The sequence below is a fragment of the Rhipicephalus sanguineus genome, unplaced genomic scaffold, assembly GCF_013339695.2.
Source record: "Rhipicephalus sanguineus isolate Rsan-2018 unplaced genomic scaffold, BIME_Rsan_1.4 Seq397, whole genome shotgun sequence".
In the NCBI taxonomy this organism is placed as follows: Eukaryota; Metazoa; Arthropoda; class Arachnida; order Ixodida; family Ixodidae; genus Rhipicephalus; species Rhipicephalus sanguineus.
Genome location: NW_023615167.1, coordinates 5,001 through 29,216, shown reverse-complemented (window position 1 = coordinate 29,216; position 24,216 = coordinate 5,001). Strand labels below are relative to the sequence as shown.

The window sequence follows — 24,216 nt, the reverse complement described above, 5'->3', positions numbered from 1 at the left end:
TTTACAATAATTGTGCATTTATTTTGTACGTATTTCTAGAACTACAATCTCAGAAGTTGATGTCCAATCGCTTTTGTCACAAATAACGTAATCGTTGCAATGCTGCCATACTCAACCGAAAATATTCGCCATCTATCATTGGCCGATACCGTTCGGTCAAATATCTAGAGGGTATAATCATGGCCTTGGAAAAAAAAAGACAGTTGTCAACGCAGGTCTACCTTCGATTTTTTGTGTTAATAATTGTGTTTTTCCAGGAGGTGAGCAGAATTCCCAAGGGTCCTGTGGGATGGTGTCCACGAAAATCAATGATGTCCCTAACAGTACTGGGTTGAAGAAGAATGTTGCAAGTTGTGGTGAGTCAGAACATGTACGGCCTTTGTGCGTTCCCAGCATTCCTAGGTTTTCTTCCGAGCCAGGCATTCCTCCCTGCTATACACATGACGATGTCCTCTATAGTGTCCGCACTTCCTTTTAAAAGCTTTCCTGCACCGTGCTCGCTCTTTTTCGATGGCATGTGCTTTTCGCCAAAGCACACACGCTGAATTTTCTGAAATAAATCGAGGGCATGTCAGTGCAGTTGCAGTCATAATGATGCTGTACGGAATAGTGTTTTAGCAAATAGCATTCTGAGCTTACAACAATGTGTTTGTGTCCAACTCCTCGCCTATTGACAGTCATTAAATTAGCAATAGATTTTCCTATATTCTATAGGACTTGGTATTCTCGAAACCGTGTGACAGTGTTTAACAAAATACAGTAGCCTGACGCTTTAGAGTTTTGCTACGTAGCCCATTGAAAGCGGGCAAACAGTATTATTTTACTCTTTGGCGCGCACAACTGTGCTACGTGTATTGGAGACCTCACAAGGAAGTGGAAACGTAGCGCGCACTCCACCTGTGCGCTCTATCACGAAGCCATTTCACAGGGAACGCGACAGAGGGCTTCAACATCACCTTACAAAAGGCATAGTTTACCAGCGGTAACATAGACTATATTAACATAGCTTGAAGACTTATCACATGAAGTTCGATTATCGTCGGGAGATGGGTGCGGCAGTCATTTGGCCTGCAAAGAATGTGTCGTTCTTCTTGCCGTGTTGCCGTGTCTTATCTTTTTCATCTATACGCCGACAGGTTCCATTTCATGATGACTGGTTTAATGAAAGCCAAATAAATCTAATCGAAAAAAAAACACATTGCAATTCGGAGGATCAGAATACAGTCTTAGAATATACTGACTGAGCCCCTGCACCATATTCCAAGTAAATAAAGCGGCACCGAAGCAAACGACGTGTCGCAATAAATGATGTGTGAGCGCAGTCACTGATTCTTCTTTGTCAACTGGACATATCATCATCATTTGTACAACTTCCTCATCTGTAGATATCATCATCCGTGTGTGTCAGCTCGAGCTCGACTCGAATAAAGCGGTTCCTTATAGATGATGTTTTTTTTATGGATGCGGAAGACAGAATCCGCCTAAATGCTTACACTGACCGATGCCGTGAATCGAGTACGTCAGCCTGGCCGCAAGTTATACCATGGAACGCCGATAAAAAAACCTTGAGGCGGTAAATGTGCACGATTTCTTTCCCGTGGCAGTGTCGCCCAGGTTGGGCATCAACAATGGTTGCGCGGTAGTGCACCCTCGCTGTCTGCTCTGTGACATTGGAGGGGCCATTGTGCCAAGATTCAAGATTTTGACGTAAACCAGCTTCTAGTGCAGGTCTTTGCCAGGGCGATAGGAAACGATGGGGCCGGAGTCATGATAGGGAGTATGTCATACCTTTTAGGTTGGCTTGGGCTAATACGGGCGCGATGGTGACATTAGGCTAAACCGACGCAAATGTCACATATGACTAGTGAATGATGGGGTTAGATGAAGACGGCATATACAACAAAATAAAGGGAATCCACTGGTTTGTTGAAAAGATCTGGTGTAAACCGAGGAGACATATGAATGAATTGCATTCCACTTACTACGTACACGTTCGACATAGATTAACCGCAGATCATGCAGCCTGCGCTTAACTCTCCCCAATAGGCAATAAGTTGGAAGGTGGTAGGTAGATGTGATCATATACTCTGCGTTCGAGGCTTACAGAAGTTCACCAAGGATTCGAAATAAATGCCTTTCAGCGGTCCCTGAAAACATCAGCCTACCCACGACGCACGTAAATAGTGTTCGAGAAGAAGACAGCCATTTCCGAATCAGTCCCTGGGTGTGTTGATGCTGTTTGACGGTATCGAATCAAGTGGTCAGTTGCAGTGACGACCAATTTGCTGCGTTCTGGAGTAGTTGCAATATATGTGTTACACTTGCGCTGGGTAAAAATCGGCTATAGCTAAAGGGATAAAGCTTCTTCCCACCACTTCTATCATTTCCTGCGACGAACTACGCTGTTTAAAAGCTGAAATGTTTTGCTCAATTCGTTTCTCATGGCGCAATGCTTTCATAAATACACAATACGTCTGCGGCATGAAATCAACCGGGGAAATGGGGATTAGTATTTTAAAGACTAACGCAACGAAATATTGAGGCTATAGATACCTGCAGGATTGCTGGCAGAGGCCTTTGCAGGTTTTGACGAATTGGCTGAAAAAGAAGAAGCATATGTTAGAATGCTATCTCTAAAGCTGAATGGTGATCCAAACTTGTTCAAAAGGCATCAAGGAGCTCCAAACTGCGTCATAAATACCGACGAGCACATACCTAGGCCAAAAGCCAGATTGGACCCTTTTAGCAAGAAATCATTCGTCTCGGAATGTGTTTACGCTTCTCACTATACAAGTAAAATATGCGGATATATGTGGCGTTTTTTTTTCGAAATGGTCTAAATCCAAAAACCGAAACTAGCTCAAATATTGTTCCATTGGCAAGTACATTCTCTCACCTTTCCTCTAAAAGAGAGATCGGAGCGAAATGAGTCAAATACCAACAACTACGTGTGCTCACACATCTCGTTTCAAAACGAAATTGAGCCAGATCCATGCGCTGTATGGATCGAAATGAGTCAAATCCAGTATGCCGATAGTAGAGCGCTTCGGCGATCACGTGATTCGGCGAACGTGGAAGCCTCCGTGTGATTTCCCGCCTAGCCTGACTACTCTGCCTGTTTTCTGGGTGTTTGCGCAATTTTTTTTGCCCTTTCGGAGCTGGATTATCATGTATTCTGATGGAAGTGAAGAGATTGGCGAGAGATCGGTCCCCAGACGTCGATGACATCGTGAACAGAAGCAATGTCGACGCCGACGAAGCAAGAATGTATCGCTGTCAGAATTTCAATAAAGTGTTTTTCAAGAATACCGCATTGAATTCCATGTCTCAATTCGAAATGAGCCAAATCCAAAGTTATCATGCTAATAATGCTGAAATCCGCGGCATATTTTTTAATTGATTGTGACCAGAAACTACCCCTAGCCGACATGTAAAACATATCGTAGAATAGCTTTGGCAGCGTTGTATTTAGTTGGCATAGCAAATTTTTGCCGTTTTCTCAAATTCTCTTTGGATGGATTTGACCCATTTCGAAAGAAAAAGGCCTCATATAACACTACTCAACAGCAAAAATATTTTCGATGCACCAAAAATGAACGGCTCCCACGAAATGTCCAATTATCTTCATTTCATAAAACAACGCATGAAGACAATTACTGAACACTAATTAGGTGAATCCATTGTTCTCTGTCGATTACTTGGTTATTCCCAATTACGCGTTCCCTCTCGATCACCTAAACATCTTCCACTGATAATATATAATGTGACTTGGCCTCCCAGATGTACATTTACAGTCGAATCACCTTTAATTTATCTTAACCTTTGTATACCGCTTCATTCACATTTATTTCGCTTGCGCATTCAAACTGCGTTGTTCACTTTCATTTTGTTTTTATTTACCTTCACTTCACGATAAACATCTCGTTCCCCTTATGCGCTAAATATCACTTCTAATCCCTTTGCATACACTTACTAATTTATTTCTTCCCCCTCCCCCCTCCCCATCTCTTGAAGCTTTCGGCACGTTTACTTATTGGCGCTCAGCTCATTTTTCACGTTTTTGTACGCTGCTTTGGTCATGTATGTAGCGGCCACGTTGTAAATGCGTAAAATGTTTGCAATACCTCTATAGAGATGTAAATAATAACGGTTTTATATTAAAAAAGGTTTTTGAAGAAAAATAAAAACAACTTTTTCAGCTAACCTCGGCGAGTTATTCAAAGGTGGCTCTTCCGAAAAACAGTTGTTGTCCTTTGGAACAGTCACTTCCGAAGAAGAGACCCAACAACTGCCACACGGACACCTGCAAAGTGCCTTACGGTAAAGGGACACATGACTTCTTTTGAGATGGTTTTAACTGCGCTATAAGAAAGAGAGCAGAAGAAGAGAAGACAGCGCGTGAACCAACTAGACTAACTTGGTTCTCTTCTTTAGGGAGCTAGATCTCAAGACAGTTGTGGTCGTGTCGCACGGCAAGAAGTTTTTAAGAGACGCTGCGAAGCACCCCTTCGGCATTGTTCAATATTTGTTCAGTAGGCGAATTTCAGTTTTTACGCTTATATGCGTTTCAGTGTTAAGCTTCATACATGAAGCAAATTTGTATCTGTTTTTTGACGCCGGAAATTACTATGCCTAAGGGAAGGATTTCGAAACTAAATAACCTAATGCATGTCACGTTGCTTTCACCTGTGCAAGTTGCAATATAAGTTGTTCCAAGGTGTCGTTATCAATTTATAATTCTAATGAAAATATGTTGCATTGTTGCTGATAATCCTGTTTATCCTACATTTTATTCTTTAATGACTTGCTGTTTATTTACCCTGTTAATAGGGCTCTTGATGTGCACCACAGTTTGCTGTGGTCAGAGTGATAAAACAGACATACCCTCGCCTACACGTCATCCACCCTTCGCGTTTTCACTACAAAATTTACTTCTGCAGAAGATAAATGTAAAGACGGCATGCTTACGCAGTTTTGTTCTGTTTCTGTTTATCACTCTGACGTGTGCCTTGTACTCGATATATATTTGAACAGCGCACGAAAGAAATCACTTGAAAGTTGCGCTTTGTCTCGTCTACTTCTGTTCGTCTCTACGTCTTCTTCGTCGGTAGTGTTTTCATAAAATAGCGCATAATCAAGACTTCGACATGAACCAACTAGCCCCAACCATCGCCTTACTAACGTCATTAAACAGTTGATTGTCGGCGCTTCACTTTCTCCTCTTCTCTTTTCCCCTCTTTTTGACAAAATGCATTTTGCGGAACAGTCAAGCATACCTAAAAATATGAGCACGAACTCGCCCAAACAGAAGTCCTTGTGTTAGCATGGGTTATTTCCTTTCATAAATACAAGTAGGAAATTTCTATTTTACTGTGCATATCTTTACTCAGGAAGACAGGTTTCTGTCCAGGATATTGACCTTTATCTACAATGCGTTTTGCGAAACATTCCGCAGCTTCGCCCTAATGACCAATCATTCATAGTGATACGAATGTTAATTTCGCTTATTGTGTTCCTTAAATTCCTTAGACTGTGTTACTGTGTGTGACGGCGCAATAATTATGCGCGATGCAGAACGCAAGGCAACTGCGACTAGCCCGAAGAAGCAGCCCACGCTCACATTCCGCGCCCTGACAGCCGCCCGGTACTGTGGACGAGATGACACCAACAGGAAACAGCCAGCTTTATTCCGCGCGCATTCGAATATATGTAATGTTAACCTATTATATACTGCTTATAACATCTTTTCTTTAACGTATAACTATTCAAAATGTCTATTTTAGGTTGCATTAGTGTCGAGACATGGCCAGCTGAAACTATCAGTAAAGTCACTATTTTGAAACAAATACTGTAGACCGTGAAATCGACAAAAAAAAAAGCTATCTAGAGTGTCTAAGCAGCAAAAGCGCGACGTGCAATACCATTGCGTGAGGTTTAGGATTTTAGACATTTTGACTTTGCTGTTGAACTGATGCTTCTAGAAGGATGAACTAATAAGGGAGCAGCAGAATAAATTACGTAAATGTGAAAGTTAGTTAGCAAAATTTTCAAATAAAGCGTAATACATTGATATCTTACCGTTTTTCTCTGTGCCCACAATAAAGCAGGTTTTCCTGGAATATAAGAGGAGGAAGAGTCCAGATAGCTTAGTGTCCAACTGTTGATTCACTGAAACGAATAAGTAAAGGCAAGAAAGTTAATAACTTTTTGGAGCGAATTTGGAGAGCTCGAACTTTCGGAAGACAAACTATAGCGACATTAAGCCAAATGATATAATTGTTCCTTACTGCCCTCATTAAACTATACCTGCATTTTCGAATGCCTTATACGAAACTATTGCGCGGCGTAGTCAGTCTATATTACAGAATACATCGTCTCAATTCCGTTTTGCACTCGTAGTTCCTCCTTAATATGAAACACCTGGTTAGGTTACTCTAGCTCTATATTTTATCCTAACTGCGCAGCTTTTGTGTCCAAATGAGTGGCTTAAGCGCATATGCGAAGATCTTATATTACTGCACTACCAACCATCTCTTCAAATTAAGCGCACGCAGTCTTGTTTCATTTATGCCAGTACATTTTTTCGCAATTTTATGTGCTATTCTTTTGTCCACGATATACTGGACGCACTGAGCCTTCCGTTTTGATTGCTAGATTATTGTTTGCATTCTGGTTCGGCAGTGGGTAACGACGATAATCCAATTTGGACTATTTGCTCAGGCATTTAAAGCGGGTCCTTGGTTATGTAGAGATAGCCTAATGTTCCTCATAATTTTCGAGCTTCAAAAGATTTCCTATACAGTCTCAGTGCGTCCCCGGCGCTACGCTCTCAGCACATCCTGGATAAATTACTGGCTGATTGCTGGGAAACTAGACATAACCCCTTATTAACTCGGTATAGCTAACACATTACGCGGGATCTGGGGACGTGCACTGAAACAAGCTTATTCGATAGACGACAAATGCCGCTTTTCTTCTTCCGGATAACATAAATATTGTTTTGTCCGCGCCCAAGTGAAGGCGTGAAGTATCTCATTTTTTGAAAAAAAAAAAAACTGCGCACAAAAAACGTAGACAAAAAAGAAAGGGAAGCGGTGAGGTTCGGCTACGTCTTCCATGTCTTTCTTCTCTGCGTTTTCTTTTTGTTTGCTGTTTTTGCTAAAAAAATGAACATGCACCAACTAGCCCAACTTGCCATTTTGTTACGTGAAGTGTCTCTATCACGTCACGTATCTCTCTCACGGTGGTACGTGGCTCCCAGGTTGATGTCCAGGATATTGTCATATGCCTGAGCATACGCATTCAGCGCACTCTAAGGCAAAATTACTCGAGAGAGGAGTAACGGAGCCCAATAGGGGCGCGCGATGAACGAGTCGACTGCTGAGGAGGAATCACAGAGGGATGCGTGCCATGTGCAAACCAGTTAGTCTGCAAAGGGATCAACCACGTGGGAGGTGCAGGCCATGTGCAGAGATACCTTCCGTGTGAAAACCGTTGTCAAGGCAACTAACTGTCTTCCTCGTTCTTGGTTTAGTCTTCCCATTTGCTTTCGCGGTGGCGTGTTGGCAGTTGTGTCGCGCTCGGAGAGTTCGATAATCTAGGGACTACGCCGCATTGCCTTCGACGTACACGTATGGGTGGATGAGCGTGCGGGGCTGCTTTTACGTTTCGCCGCACCCATGAAGTCTGGAGCTGGTCTCGACACGTCGCGACGCCGCGCAGTGTATCTCCGGCGTATTCACGGCACTGTGTCGCCACCGGCTGGGAATAGCGGCCGACAAGATAGTAGGCCCATCGGATCCATGATTTAAATCTGTCCGGCCACAAATCGGTGCCGGATTCTTTCACAAGTAAGCGATCGCCCTTTATTCTGCCGTACCTATCGCACGCGCAAAACTGATCGGGATGGCCGGTAATGGACTCGATCGTGCAGTATTGCGCGCGCACGAAATGAACCGCGAGGGCCGGCTTGGGCATCTACTCGCCTGTGCTTTGTGACCGCCTGGATATTTCCTGCCTTTGTCGTCGGCCGCCCGGACGCTCGCTCTCCGAGGATCCGCTGTGAGCTGCGCGCTCGCGATATTGGGCTAAGCCTTCGCCGCTGTTCTGCGACTTGTTTAAAATGCATTCCTGTCGTCGGCAACGAGCACGATTGTATGTCGCGCGCTTCAAATGCACCGGCATGGGTTGGCGGGTGCTTTAGCAGGCCAAATTTAGCTGCCCTTTGGGATTCTGTGCAGTGTGGTCGCCATTATTGTCGGCTTCCCTGACGCTCGCTCGCAAGCAGTTCTCCGCCGTTCGTGGCGGCGGCCCCTCTTTCGCTCGCTGTACTGCCGCTCTCTCGAGGAACTTCGTGGAAACTGGTCGCCATTACCGTCGGCTTCCCCATCGTTCGCTCGCAAGCCGTTCAGCGCTGTTCGCGGCGGCGGCCCCGCGTTTACTCGCTGTTCTGCTCGAGATTCGCTGGCTCACGGGCTCACGGGCTTGCTTGAGCTGTACGACGCCGTTCGCAGAAAACTCGCCGACTCGTTGGTGCCTCTGCGTGATGGCTGCGGCTGCCGCACTTGTGCTTTTGCGCGATGTTGCTCGAAATGCGTCTTTGATGATGTATGAGATCAAGGCGAAATTACCTGCATGCCATATTTGAGACGTGTATTTTTACTTCACCGTGTTCGCATTTGCCATGTGCGTGCGTCTTCATCCTATCTGTGACGTATTTCTCTGCTTTGCAATATTTATGTGCTTTGCAAGGGGGAATTAATTTGCATGCCATATTTTAGACGTCTACTTCAGTTCATCTTGCGCGTGTTTGCTATGTACGTATGTGCGTACGTCTTCAAGCTCTCTGTCACATGTGACCAACTATTCGTAATATTGTCGTGCTTTGCAGGATGCAGCCGTTGTCCACAACGTGCAGAATGATATGTGCGCTGGCGCGTACAATGCCTGTCATCTATCACTTTCTTTGAAGCAGCTTCACAAAAAGGACTGTACGAGATATGACAACGCGGACCTGTGTTGGACATTTTGAAGGGAATTCAACGAAATAAAGCAGAAACTCCATATGTGTAGAGAAAATAAAATGTTTCATTGTCTCAGTTTTGTCTTTCGTTGTCGCATTGACTGCGAACGCAATGACAAACACATGACTACTTATTTTTTTCGCGTGTTCTTTTCCGCGTTATTTGTCGCTCACCAGAATGAAGTTCATCAGAATGAAGTACACAGCGGACCGACCGTTCTTCCGGCGAGGTTCAACTGCAGGGACTAACGGTTGCCCGGTAAGGTGTAAAAGTTAGGTCTAAATGTGAGTCTACTGAGGTGATCTTTGGGGACTAACAGTTGCCCGGTAACGTGTAAAGCTCAGGACTAAATGTTAGTCCGCTGAGGTGATATGTGGCGACGATAAGTTGAGGGGTAAAGTGTAAGTGTGAGGAATAAATGTTAGTCCACTGAGATGATCTTTGGAGACTAACAGTAGCCCGTTAACGTGTAAAGCTCAGGACTAAATGTTAGTCCACTGAGGTGATATGTGGCGACGATAAGTTGAGGGGTAAAGTGTAAATGTGAGGAATAAATGTTAGTCCACTGAGATGATCTGTGGGGACTAACAGTCAGCTGCATGGAGACTAACTGTTAGACCCGGTGCCGTTAGACCTAAATAGTATAATGGTTGTTTCAGCACCGTTAGACCCCAAAGGGCCCATCCGCACGCCATTTAGCACTCTTTTGCCTTAGAGTGTAGCAAGTTTTGGAGGAGCGCGCATTGTCTTGTAAACGGCACTACAATGATTGCTTGACAAACACGCACGCATAGCTCTCATTTTCTTTCCTTTCACATAAGGCCTGATAGGTCGCACTGGTGGAGGTAATTGTTACCTTTCGGCACTTGCTATTATCCTTTAGACAATGGCCTGCACCTCATACACTCAAGCTCAGTTTTTGTTTTCATTTTGTTCTTTTATTGATCGTTACAGAGCCCTAGCATATATTTTTATTGCTATTGCTGCAGTTTGTGCATGTCTAGGCTAAATAAACAAGAGAGAGAGAGAGATAAACTTTATTTACAATAAAAAAATTCTTTTGGGGGGAACCCTAGTCGAGGGCCCCACTGGCCTTGGCCGCCCGTTCAACCTGGTCGATCAGCGCTTGCTGATCGGCCAGGTCTGAGCTGGACAGTCGCGCCTCCCACTGCTCCAACGTGTGTGTTGGTATCGTGCCTGTGTGTGTCAGGTGTGGGGGGTGTTTAGAGCAGCCCCAGGTAATGTGGTAGAGTGTAGGGCGTATTTCAAGTCGTGTCAAGATAAAGTGTTTCTTTTTTGTGTCGGGAAAGTTCCTAAACTGAGGTGTAACAGATTTATCAAATTTCCCGCTTTCTAAACAGCGAATCTGCTCTTAGTCGACCCTTCGCAGGCGGCGGCGTGGTGCTATGGCCATGCGGTGTGCGGCGTGGGTGAGGCTTGGTAAGAACGAGAGCTGTGATGAGCAAAAATTGGCGAAGGCGGGGCTCTACGAAGGCCGTGAACGAATGAGAAGCGTGCCAAGAGTGGCGAGGGTGAGGTTTGGCGGATATTAAAGAGGGGTTGACGGGGTCTTTTTGAACTCTATTAAAATTCTCAAGTCTGTTCCCTCTCCCGAGGAAGAAACCGCACTACGTGAGCTTTAGCGAGAGCTGATGCGAGAACGGGAAGGTAGTCGCCTAGATAACGAAATTAGGCGCGCAAAAAAGACCGAAGTTAAACGCCTTCTTCGGTAGGTCAACTTCGAAAGGACTTACAAAACATGTAAATACAATAGCCTGACGAAGGGAGGGCACTCAGCCGACTCAGCTTCGCTGCTTTGACGGCGTGCACGGAGTGTAGCTGCCTGAATTTTCCTTAGACATGATAAGATGACATTTCCTTTCCCGTTAATATTAAGGCGGGGTTACAGATAGATGTTGCAAAATATTCTTGTGATAGTTCGTATGGAACCAGGGGTGCTATGCAGGATGGCCCGAGTTTGGCGAAACTAGGTATCTTTCCGAGCTCTGGCGACACCCACTTTTGAACGAGCTAACACTACGTGAAGGTGAAATCCATTCCTCAGCGCGTGCTCCGTTCCATTGGTTAGGATGGAAGGCGGCCTCACGTCAAGGGCGGTCGAGAAAGTTGGCTGGTGCCTTCAAACTCGAGGCACCTGCTTTCATTTGTTTGTCGTTGCACTGAGTGAAGAAGTGCAAGAAAAGTGACAGAAGGCTCCCCTTACTATATTTTTATGTGTTCGCGGACCGTTTGAATCCATATTCAAGCGTTTAATGTCGGCACTAAGTATCCTTTAGATAAATCAGCACCGTGGCCTCACAGATTAGTTCTGACCGAGCGCCTTACAACACCGCGGCTAGAGCTAATCGCCGAGGACACGTGTATAATCACACGGTCGGCCTGTACATTCTAGCGCGTTGCTCGGGCGGCGCGCGCCCTCTTCGTGCTCTTATTAATCGTCTGCTCGCTCCCCGAGCAGGCGCGGCCGGCTGATTAGCTAAGTGACTGGGCGGTATACCTAGCTAAGTCAGGACATGCTATGACGAAGCTGATTAAGCCAAATCATGCTAAGGCCGAGCTAATTAAGCCACGTCTTACTAAGACTATGCTAATGAACAGTGTAAAGCTAAAAACAAACTAATTACGACGATGCAAATTAACACGACGCTATATTGGAGCGTGTAATTAAAATTAAGATAATCAAGAACTTACTCACCTCGATCGTGTTAATTATTACAGTGCTAATTATGATTATGCTAATTACCTCTGTACTATTCACGACCTTGCGAATTAAACCTGAGTTATTAATGCCGTTGTAATTAAAACATCAAAAATCAAGACAGGACTATTCAATATCATGTTAGTTAAGACCGAGCTAATTAGGGCCGTGCTAATTAACACGACGCTAATTATCAACACGCTAATTCAAACAGAGCTACTTTGGAACTTCCTCGCCAAGTACGCAGTAATTATGATCATTCTAATTAGCATTATGTTAAGTACATTCGTGCGAATCAGCATCTTGATGATGAACTCTAATTAAATAATGCCGCGTTAATTAAAACATTACGAATTAAGACATAACTATTCACTGCCATGTTAATTAATGCCTAGCTAATCCATAGCACGAATATTGAGACCGATCTGACACGGTCATTACTCTGAAGCAGGCCAAGCATACTGAGTAGACAAGCCACGTAATAACCTCGAAGAAGCTTGGTGACCACAAGCTCCTCCGATGGCCCAGCCTTGCACAAGTAGTGCAAGTTGACCGAATTATTTTATATGCAAAGAAGTTGCTGAGTAGCGTCCACTGCATGAAACACTTGACAGGCACACCGGCACTATGACAGTGCAGAGTTGAACTGGGGCCTTTTCAGAATCAACGAGTTTGTGCCCGAGTTCGCACGTGAATCAATTCGATTGACGGACACCCGCGGCTAAGATCGGGTCCGCCCAAAACGTTCGCTCTTGCGGAGGAGCAGTGCTCAAGGCGCAACGCCAGCGAGCGGCACGATTATTCTATCAGCTTAATCGCACAGACTATGCACACACGCACGAAGAACTAAAGTTTATATCATCACGTTGCTACGATGTCTTGCATTCAAGTTCACCGCGCTCACGATGTACCATTCACAGCCACGAAGCAAGCGCCCCTGGTGAGATTTGCGGCGAGAAATGTTATTATTTATTTGTTTGGGGAGAAATTGTTTCTACCGATTCGTTAGTACAGAAAAATCTTCAGACGTGCAATGTTAGTATTGCACTAACCTGTCCATTTATTTATCTGTAATATTCCAGAGAAGCGAAACGAGCTGCACCAGAGTGCTGCGTGTGCGCCCTTGTTGCCTTCGAGAGTAGAAATTTCCATGATGCAGGTGGAACGAACGAATTCTTTGAAAGAGGACAAACACCTACGAACACGCCCATGGGAGGCGCGATGATCAGTTGGCAAAAAGATGGCGCGACAATTACGCTGACGTCACTACACTATCAAAATAATGACTGAGTGGCGGCGCTGAAGCGTTCGCACGAGGCGTTCCTTTGAAAACCGCCGCAAATTCCGCACATGCGCATGTGATGCCATGCTCGTTCTTGTAGCCGTTTTTATCAACGCTGCTATCGCGTGCTCCGCACTGTCTTCCTGTCATGACCGCCGTAATGCGAACTCGGAGCAAACTCGTGTGCCCGAGAAGCGCGGGCCATCCTGCATAGCACCGCAGTTTCTTGATGCCTCATTAAAGCTTACCTCATTAAGCATTTCCTTTTCCGGAATAAAAAAATGGCACTCTGTGTATGCATAGCTGATGTTTTCAGACTTCATTCAGCATCTCAGCAGCTGGAATGTTTTCAGACTTCATTCGTCACAACAGTGCTATGTATAAGACGTTGTGGCCTTCAAAAATACACTGCTCAGCCCTATTCTGTGGCCAAACTGCAAACCTCGCCACTGTCTTTTACTCCTGAATGGTACTTCCTTGCTTATATGTTATAAAGAAAATTAATATTTACAAAGTCTCCGTAATTTAAATTAGTCTGGCGAAATTTCGGCACGAGGAAGATTTAACAATACGGTCACTCCTTCTGTGTCATCGCTTTAGTGTTGCAATAATTTCACAGCGTTGATTGCTCGTGTTTCAAAATGGCATTAAAAGAAGGTACTTTTAGCACACTTAGTTGCAATACGTCTCATTGAAGATGATATTCCCTAGGCACAATATCATGTCACAAGAGAAATATTCTAATCCAGTCTAGCAACATATACAAAATAATAACGTAATATACGGGAATTCGACTAGAAAGGTCTCACCTATATAAGCAGATACGTTCATTATTTTCTTCTTTCCTTGTGGTATATCAATGTATGTATCTCTGAAATGAAGTGCGGCAAGCAGAACTAATACATATTTTTCAGAAAACACTTCGGTTTCAATACAGTGAACCATATAGTATGAATGTAAAAGAATACAGTTCATAGTCAAAAAATTGCCTTGGAGCAGTGTTGCTAGTCAAAGCAAATGGATTAGAACAGAAAATTTGCCGACATGCCTAGGCAAGTTTTCGCTAGACATATGACTGACTGATGATAATTTTTTCGAACATATGATACCCTCAACTTGCAGGCAATGTTTCTATATTAAAGTGCGAGCTACTTCAGAATTTCTCATACAATCTTTATAGGGTAATATAGAAATTTAACGACTTAAAAATTCCTGGCTTGCCCGTAATCGAGAGTAGATGTAGGCACGAAATGGGTACCGGCAAAGCAGACTGGTTGGAGATGATAATAGCCACAATCTTCAAATTGGTGTAGTCCATGTTCGCAAGGACACACCACAGGGTACTGAGGACTGCTTCGTATGCGCGCCGCTATTTCCTGTCCCTGTGTGGCACAAACTTTTGGGCTTTGTCTAGCGAATGCGGCGACGCGACGCAATCCTGAAAGTTCACGCAGCTGGAATGAACCTATTTTCTGCTAAACCTCATGCAAGCCTCATTTCTCTCACACACAATACGCACGGCGTGCTCAGGCATTGTGGCGCCATCTCTCGCAGATAGCGCAACTTACGCGCGCCGGCCTCCGAACAAAGATAACTAGGTCTCAGCGCGAAAATATGAAATTATGTGTAATGCGCGTGTACCTGCCTTTGGAACGTAGCTACTATTATCTGCCTTCGGAGCCTCAATATTGGAAATTACATATAAAACTTCAAAGTACTCGACGTTGCAGCTTGAGTGATACTGGGAACAAAGTTTAGAAGAAATCGGAAGCAATATCTTTCAAAACTTTTTTGGGTACTAATTAGCCTAAGCAATGACGTCCTGTGGAGAGGTTTAATGCCAGAGACCACGCTGTTTTGAACTTTTGGCTAGATGCCCTGTTGCATATGGTCTCGTTTTGTCTCGTGTGTGGGCCAGTATAACGATCCTGGCATTTGGCTCAAGGCCAACCGTAGGTCGCCGACAAAGGCAACTAAAGGACTTCACGCTTAAAACGGCACACGCGCTCTCGAAGAGAAAAAGTATGCATCCGGACCAAATGGCGAATGTGAGGACTACTATGAAATACTTTTTGTCGAGTCTGTAATGTGTCAGGTATCTATGTATGGTTAATTAAAGCACCATGGAAGCCCCGGTAGGCCTTACAGAAAGGAGTGTCCTAATTTACACAATATTGACAGAAAATGGAGGTTCGACAACAGTACACGCTGAACAAAACAAGCATCTTGAGTGAAAACTTGGAAGGCAGTGTCGATAATGGCAGCAATATTTGGGGGGGGAGGTTACAATTAGCGCTAGTTTTGGCGGGTTAAAGCATCATTCTAAACAATGGTTCTACAGGATGGAATTTTAGCATAATTTGTTAATCCAGACACGAAAAAGTATAGCTCAGTCGCAGAAGAATGCAGTCTTTAACACTACATTTTGATAACAAGAATTTGTGAAGACGCGGATAGAGTTATGACTATAAAGTGGATCACGTAAGCTTATTGTGTTGTTCACTGAGCAAAGTCGTAGCGGGAATATTTTATAAAATATACCGGGGTCCGTGCCTCTGAACAGATCCCAGTGATCTGATGAGCGTAGAGTTACTGGGGTGAGCTAGGAGGGTGAAGCATGTTGCAGTTTCGGAAGGATCAAGCTACATTTCAGGACGAAGGTACACCGAAAATGTTAATGCGTAGGTAGTGAAGGGAAAACTTAGCATTTAAATCAGGTAATCAATATAGTTATCTGCTGAGCCAGTCCCTACAACATATTGTGCATAAAAAAGCAAATTGACATACACCCATTTGTAGCAAAACATTACCAGGAAATCCACAAGCATTTCTCAAAAGGAAAAACTTCCTGACGAAAAATTTGCCCAGATCTGGGGTTTGAAGCCGGGGTGAACACCTATCCTTTGACTTCCTAACATTTTCATGAAGCTATGTGCTACAAGCAGAGGGATGTCAATTTCCTCTTCTATAACAATTTGTAAAGGTGCGAGTGGTTCAATGGCAGGAGGAAGAAAAATATGTGAGATGAGTGACGCTCACACAACTCAGTGAGTTCTCAATGAACGCCCGTCTACTCACGTCTTTCTACACTGCAGCCATGGAGCGTTCAAACTTTCGCAATAAATGACGTAATCAACATGCAAGTCCGAGGATATTGCGTAAATAATAATATTAACCTAGGTAAGCTTATTCCTGATAATAGCTATCGCGAGAGCTGAAGCAAGAGATCATGGTCCAGTATTGCTAACACTAGAGAGAATCCCACACTACACATGTCACCTGATATGCATTGTTGTTTTGCAACATTTGCTCTTAAAATTGGCAGATAACTATATCAATTTCTGATATTACTGTCGAAGTAAATTTCTCCAGTCGTCTTAAGATGTTGGGCGACACAGAAAAACAAGCGTCATAGGCAGCAAGCAAATGTCGCAGTTCTCTTAATTTGGAAAAAAAATTTAACCGATTCCTTGACACATTGTCCAATAATAATGGCTTACCGACGTTACATTGCTCTCGTCAAGTCAGTATTTTCGCTTCTACGCTATAAAAGTAGATTTTTTTAAAACATACCGATGTACAGTTTCGCATTGAAATATCACAATAATCAGCCTTATTAGTTAACCTTGACATATCCATCTACAAAAAACTGGGCACATGTGTACTTGACGGTACCTACCGATATATCCTGTGTCCTTGTGTCCTCAAGTCCTGCAAATAGGGTACTTACTTTGAGAAATGTATCTAACATGTTTCACGAATGTCCAACCTTCCATGCCACTATAGTCGGATACAACTTTAGAAGGCAGGAGAGGACCCGCCCTGACGACCGAAGCGCGGCTGCCGATCACCTCCGCGACTAAAGAAACAATCCCGCTCATGCACGTCCCGATGTTCTCCGAAGGCGGAGCCACCGGTCGTCCCGCTCATGACGTCAGTCGCGAGTGCACGCCCATTGGTGCAGGCTTGTGTTCATCCGCCTTTGAGGAGGAAATGCCGCTGCCTTCTAAAGTTGTAAGCGACTATTTTGTAGTTGACCACTTAGCCACTCATTACGCGAGCCTGATAGAAATATACGTTTCCTATTGACGCAAGGTAATGCGTATTTAGTTATCATTTTTTGTCCACCACTCTTGCAATAATCACAATAAGCTTGATTATGTAAATACCTCACTTATGCGAAATTTTCTAATGACGTGGGTCCATGCTAATTAAATACATCTTTGGAAGCTTATCGAGTGACTATGCATGTCTTGACGAGCATCGCTGTTTTTCGTACTTCATTTTTCCATAATTTTATGCAAAAATTTGAAGCCGAAGCAAACAGGCACATAAAAGCGTATATAAATCACAATTCTACCCTGAACTAAACTAGAAGGGCATATTTTCAGATCTGCATAACTTCTACGAGCACGCAGTGAACTCGAACAAAGATATTGAAAACCGCACGCTAATTATCGAAAATTTTGGCATGTAGGAAGGAAAAGAATATTCAATGAATAGCAGATACTTCCAAGTTATTTTTAATATGCGCATCACCATATCACACCAGTACGAGCAATTAGTAGTGATTTAAGGGGCACGGATATCAGGTTTTGCTATGAGGGGTAGTTCGACGGACTTTGTCAACTCAAGGCTGTTTGCATACGCTTCAAAATTTTCGCAAATCATTCCCGGACTGCATTGTGAATGTTTTCGACGTCATTAAAAGGCTTAGTCAGCATAAAACACTGCTCTACATGCAATTGCGTTAGATCGTCCGCTCTTCAATGTCAACGCCCTTAAGTGATGTTTCAGTAGCGTCTCGTTGTTTATTATTTTATTTTTTTAATGCCCAAACATCAAGTGCTCACGCTTTACATTTATAGGCCGCACATTGGCAGGTGTATTGATTTATTTATTTATTTATTTCAATGTGCACCAGCGCTGTGTCCTGCACGACATACACCGATTCGTCCTCTATTAGGTGTGTAGTAGTACTTGGAGCAAACGAATACTTGGTGATGGATTATGCTGACAAAACTAATCACGCTCTTCAAACACTTGCCTAAAACGCCTGCCTTGGATATCAGCGTGTAATACTTCCCTCGAATATTGCTTGTGCAAAAGCTTGTATGTTTGCTCGTAACAGCCAATGGTGAGTCATGTGAATCTCATGAGCGTGTTCCTATTTGACAAACTCAACATTCAAAGTGCGACGCCCTCTCTCTTAACAGCAACGGTCCTCAACTTTGCACTTAGCAGTCAGACCAGGTTTGAGCATGTCGTCGGTTAGGAGCTTAAAGCGTAATGTGTGTAGGCATGGTGAAAGCGATTCGCTCTAACAAGCGCTGCCTTCTGTGCGTGCTGATACCGATGACTCGCTTTGGGTCGAATAGTGGCGAGCAGTGGAGAAGCGGTAGCAATTAACAACCCAAGAGGTAGGTACTTGAAAGGCACGCAAGCTGCTGTAATTACCAAACAATATATTTAGCGAGCTCACACCAAGAGCAGATAAGTGTATCTTCAGTCCAAGTTCTGTAGCCAGGAGAAGGCGTTTGGGGTTGCAACCCCCCCCCCTCCCGCCTAAGAAGTTTCAATTTTTCGTGTGCATATACACAGGCACAAATACAAATGCCGCACAAGTATACATAAAGTATGCTTCACCCTCTCCCCCCTCGCGAAAGAAATTTCTGGCTACGCTACCAGTCAGTTCACCCACGTCTATAACAATGCAAACCTGTTCCAAAAGCAGGTTCAATTCATGATTCTAAAACAGTTATTGCGACTTATCTCAACAAAAATATATCAAAACTACATAGACGCTTCGCCGCCACCTATGGGGGTAGCACCCTCACTATAAAGTGGCACCAAATGAGCGGGGGTCACCCATTCCACTATTAGTCCCCTATGTCCCTGTAAACGCCCGGTAGGTGGCCGCGGTTGTTGTTGCAAGCCGCTTTGTCGCGACGTATGAACAACGATTTCAAGAGTTTTCCTTTCCAGTACTTTTGTTCCCAAGTCAGCGTCGTTGCATTGTTGAAGTAGAAGGTGTGCCCTGTTGTCCAGCAGTGTTCAACGAGCCCTGTCTTGGAACGTGTGTCGTGGGTGCCTTTGGCGACGTCATGTTTCTGTTCTTTTAGCCTCGTTGATCTTTTCCTGCCTGCTTCGCCTATATAAATAACGCTGCAATCCCCGCACTGTACTTTGTACACGACCCCGATTTGGTCGTTCGCAGGTGTGCAGTCCTTGGGCTCAGCGAACACGTGTCGCAAGGTGTAATGAGGCTTAAAAACGGTTTCTATTCCGAGCGGCCCAAGGCTCTCCGAACAGTCTTATATACCTTGAACATAAAAATAGACACAATGGACGTCGTCTTTTCTCGTCGCGCACTCCTCTTTCTTTTTCGAATGCGCTTATGGGTGTGGTTAATAAACGTCTTCGGATAATGCCGTTGTTCCAGTGCACCAAGCACGTTTTCCATTTCATGTAGCCGCAGTTGCTGATTAAAGCACACCGAGTTCACAACGTGAGAAGAAGGTGCTCACGGTGGACCATTTTTCTTCGGTCGGATTATGAGATTGGAAGGACAAAATATTACTGGCGTCATATTGCTTCCGGTACACTGTCGTTTCCACTCTGTCATTATCAGCCCTACTTACAGCACATCCAAAAAAAGGCAAGACATTGTCTTTCTTGTTTTGCACAAGAACTGGATGGCGTGGCGTACACTGTGTTGCGCCTCATGGAAGGCCCCCAGATTTGCCCTTTTCAGAAAAACAAATGTGTCATCCACGTACCTACAGTATCTACATCTTCACTTGTAAGGGTAGTGAGTCCAGCACACGTGTTTCGACATGCTTAATCACTACGTTTGCCATGGCAACAGAAACAGGACTTCCCATAGTGCACCCTTCAATTTGATGGTAAAACGTGTTGGCGAAACCGAAATAGGTTTGCTTCAAGCAAAACCGAAGCAAAATGACGGTCTTCTCCACCGACATGGACGTACGACTTGCTAAATTTCGATCTTATTTCATCCGTCGCGACAAATCGGCTTGCGACAACAACCACGGCCCCCTACCGGACGTTTACAAGGGTATATGTGACTAGCAGTGGACAGGGCGTCCACCGCTCATTTGATGCAAGTGTATACTGCGGATACCACCCCCATAGGTGGCGAAACGTCTATGTAATTTTGTTATGTTTTTGTTGTGTTAAGTAGGAGTAAATCTTTGGAGTCTATAACAAGGTAAGACTGCGTTCGGCGTTCAAGCATCTTAACTGACAGCAGTGTCCAAAACGAAATTTTCCCGATGAAGGAAACAAAAGGATGTACCAGTTCTAGTTATTTTCTAGCGAATAAACTTAGCGAATGGTAAGCCTGTAGATATAGAGAAGTCAGGTCTGATGATTATAAGTAGTCGGATATGCGGCCTTCAGTCGTATAGGGCGAATAGCGTATCATTGTCAGCGTTGTGAAGAGACGCTTCCGTCCAGCAGCCTCGCGAATGTTCTGCTCATTCTGCCAGGGCTTCTGGTCTCAGCTGTCTTGCTCGACGGTGCCTCACGCTACCTCGTTATTCATAGCCCTAGAGTCAATCGACCGCCAGTAAACCACTTCACGGCGTATACGGTTGACCTTGGTTGGTTCGCAACACGGGATTGTATTGGCGTTTGCCTGCCGGCTAAACGGGACGTGGTGCTCTGCGTTTTTGCCTCCTATGATCATCGGCGGGCTGTGGCACGCTCTCCGCGATTCTCATGATCATAAAAACAAAAGAAAAAGCCCTTCGACAAAGAGGTTTTCAAGCATTGTGGCTGAATGAGCATCGTAGACTCGTATAAGCTTTCTTCTGGTGGCCAGCATATTCGGTATGCAGGAAAAGACGTCTCGGTACATGTCGTCATCTGCAGCAAATGGAGGCAGCATGTCGACCAGACTATTGTGAGATGTAGGAATAGCTACTGCTGCGACATATACTTAGTGTGAACCTATTCCTTACGATCCCTAAAACCAGATGACAGATGGCCCTTTGCAGTGTCATTCGCCCGACGCGCCGTCATCAGTATGCCAGAAATCTCCAAGGTAGCGAGGATGCCAGATGGCGACTAAATGAGTGGTCGCGAACATACAAAACGTTGACGCGTCTTCACCTGAAGCCATGTTGGCGTGCTCTAGATCGTGTGCATTACATAACTTCGTCGTCAGTCGGGGCGCGTCGGACATCGATCGACCATGCTAGGCGGAAGTATACCAGTAGGTGAACTGGTCAGCTGGCCAGATAGAAGCCAGCAGACGTAAAGCAAGGCACGCATAATCGCTTTCAGTTTTTGGATTGACGAATATGTATGAGTGGACAGTAGCAATACAATCAATAAAATGCAGTCAAGTTCTAATCTCGCATGTTAAACTGAAAATTATATTATTCTCAATAGCCTAACGGTCACAGAACGCTGGTAGCACTAGCACAAGGATAAGCAAAGCATGTACGGTAGATCTCACCTATCACCAGGTGTAACAAGCGCTGAAGTTTATTCCGTAAAAGTCAGAAACTAGGTTTCGCCTGCAAAATTCGTATATCTCATTGCGCATGAGTTGCTATGACGGGCGAGTTGCTTTATGTAGCGAGCAAGAGCGTGGTAGCGCATTTTTCGTAACGAAAAAAGGATCTGTTGCAATAAAAAAATACTGCACGTACTCACCTGTAAATCTTTTTCATAATAGCTGAAATTGGCGCGAATTATCTGTTCATATAATCCAAGTGAGCGTGATTGCACGCACATAGGATAATCTGGTCGTCCATATATGCCGCGGCTTATAAGGAGCACTTCTTTGTCTTGCAGCAACTACATTGAAAGTGCATATTTTTGTAAGGCAAAGATCTCATGTTTCATTAGGTTGTTTTCAAGCTATTGCTTTACAAAAATCCAACAGAATACTCGGCGTTTCATGACACCTCAACCCTGTGCCTAACATTATTTAAAATTATTTAGTGCTTATTTCGAAACGCGGGGATATAAGATTGCACATTTGTATAAGACGTGTCACCAAGTTGAGCCATTTTAACTACGGTCCACCAGGAGGATGAAGACGCCTGATGTACGGCTATTTTAATACCTAACTGCAGTATATTTCTACAGAATTTCAGTGTTTTAAAGAAAGGAGAGCATGAATATCATAAATAAATATGTTTCTATAGTACAACAGTGAACGGCTGTTTTTAACAATTAACTATGGTCGACACATTTTTTCCGCATACCTAATTGCCCAATTTTAAATATATTTTGTTGCCCTATCTTAGGCACTAATACCACTAGTATTCCTGTTGGGCGTGATCTACAGCAGTTGTTATATCACTGTGGAACGGCAGGAAGTAAACAAAAATTGCATGCACGTTCGCAGCGATATAAGATTTCAAGTTTGCATATATTACCAACTAGTTCAAATTAAACCTTCCCAACAGTAATTCGGACCCTAGGCACTTATCAACTTTACATCTTCATGGCTCATAGCATACATCCTTCACCTATATACATGGCTTATTACTTTAAGCGGTTCTTTTACTCAAAGCTTTGATGTTTATTGTTACCTTAAAATATACCATATGTGCAAAACGTTTTCTTGTTTTTCAGCTAGTGCCAGTAAAGCCACGTTTTCCGGATTTAGCGTTTTCCGGCGGTGATGCATGGGCTGTTCCGTGCTCCTACCTCGTAAAGTGTGTAAACATAGTTATGTATTAACATGGGTACCATAAACATATATATGAAAGCAGTCTTTCGTTGGAGGTGTTATTCAATCATCGACATTCACATTTAAAACACAAAGCAGGTATCACAGATGCTTTCACAAACCAGGTACATCTAACTAAATGTTCTAACCGAAATGCTGGCTCGTTTTAGCCTAGTTGTATTTAAACATACGGTAGCTGTTAGCTTTCTGCGTAGCGAAGACAAATGCGATGTACAATGTTTGTCAATCGAAGATCGTTGATTACGTTTACGAACAAGAAGCGGTGGCAGATTAGCTAGCGCAGATTTAAAATCTTTCTTTTTTTATGGTTACGATAGCTGTTACACTCTAAGGAAAAAAAGGCGCCGTCAGCATAGGCGTTGGTGTTGTGGTCCATGAAAAGCCCAGGTGAGTTATCCTATCGCACATGACTTCTCGGTACGTTGTGAAAGCAATGAACAGAATGCGAGAAAGCGTCATCCCTGCGCCAGCGTGTCTCCACTTGGCATCATTTACAGGAGAGTCAGGCGACTGCTTAAAGCTCGTAAATTGTTACGCAGGTGCCCTAACTTGCAAATAATTTGCTACGTTCGCAAATGCTAGGCGACTTGACATGGCTCGTTGCTTCATGTGTGCTGTGTGCGCCTACACCCCTGAATCGTCGCTTTGCTATCGGCGTCCGTGAATATCTCTGTTTGCAGCTCGCGTTACCACAAAGTGGCGAGAGGCAAGCAAAGTGTAAGCTCACCGCTGGTTGCGGTGGTCATCACGACAGCGTTGTAAAAGCGAATGCTGGCCGTTCTTCGAAAAAACAAAATGCATCGTAATTGCCTTGGCGCGCACGAAAACTAGTTTATTAATTTTTTTTTTATTTCTGAGATAAGCACCAACAAATATAGGCTCGATAGACTACGACCGTTTTTATTGACGTCTTGCGCAGTTCGTTCTGTTTCAATGCTTCGCGGTTTTTGTAACTGTGACCTTGGTTGTGTTTACCATGTATGGTTATTGAGAGACACAGGTAACCTGATGTCATCATACCTGCCGTGACCTAACAACGCATAATTTTCTGTCTTCACCTGCCTACGCCTTTAATCAAATTGACCAAGTTGCTGCCACGTAATAAACAAAAGCTCGAAAGTGGGAACAGCGGGAACATACCAATATATATATATATTGTGAGGACCATGAGCGGAAGCGTAGCTTGGGCCCTCGTGCTTGACCAGCACGAGGAGAGAAAGACGAGGCAGAATAGAACAGCCGGCCCGCAGCAAGGGTGCTGTCTCTGTTTTTCTTCCTTAAAATGGCGCAGCCGTCGAAAGGCTTCGGCCAACCCCAGCTGTTAGCTTGAGGCAACGCGTCTTCCAGAGGAACGCCGTCACGCTTCCTCGCTGATGGAACCCGCAAGCAGACCACCGCGGCAAGCACCCATCCACCACCAGGGACGGCGTCCAGGCCTCCATTGTGGTTCCAGGGAACT

General features: G+C 44.2%; 1 protein-coding gene across 1 annotated transcript in view; it reads right to left on the bottom strand.

The window, feature by feature from the left end:
• LOC119377200 (uncharacterized) overlaps positions 1–24,216 on the bottom strand; it is a 27,685-nt gene continuing 3,469 nt past the window's right edge. Inside the window, exons 2-7 of the mRNA XM_037646778.1 lie at positions 21,710–21,853; positions 16,704–16,735; positions 13,834–13,895; positions 6,079–6,168; positions 2,554–2,598; positions 1–550 (exon numbers count right to left, since the gene is read on the bottom strand). Coding sequence (XP_037502706.1) covers positions 399–550; positions 2,554–2,598; positions 6,079–6,168; positions 13,834–13,895; positions 16,704–16,735; positions 21,710–21,790 — 462 coding nt within the window. The 5' untranslated portion in view covers positions 21,791–21,853 and the 3' untranslated portion in view covers positions 1–398. The remainder of the gene's footprint in view (positions 551–2,553; positions 2,599–6,078; positions 6,169–13,833; positions 13,896–16,703; positions 16,736–21,709; positions 21,854–24,216) is intronic.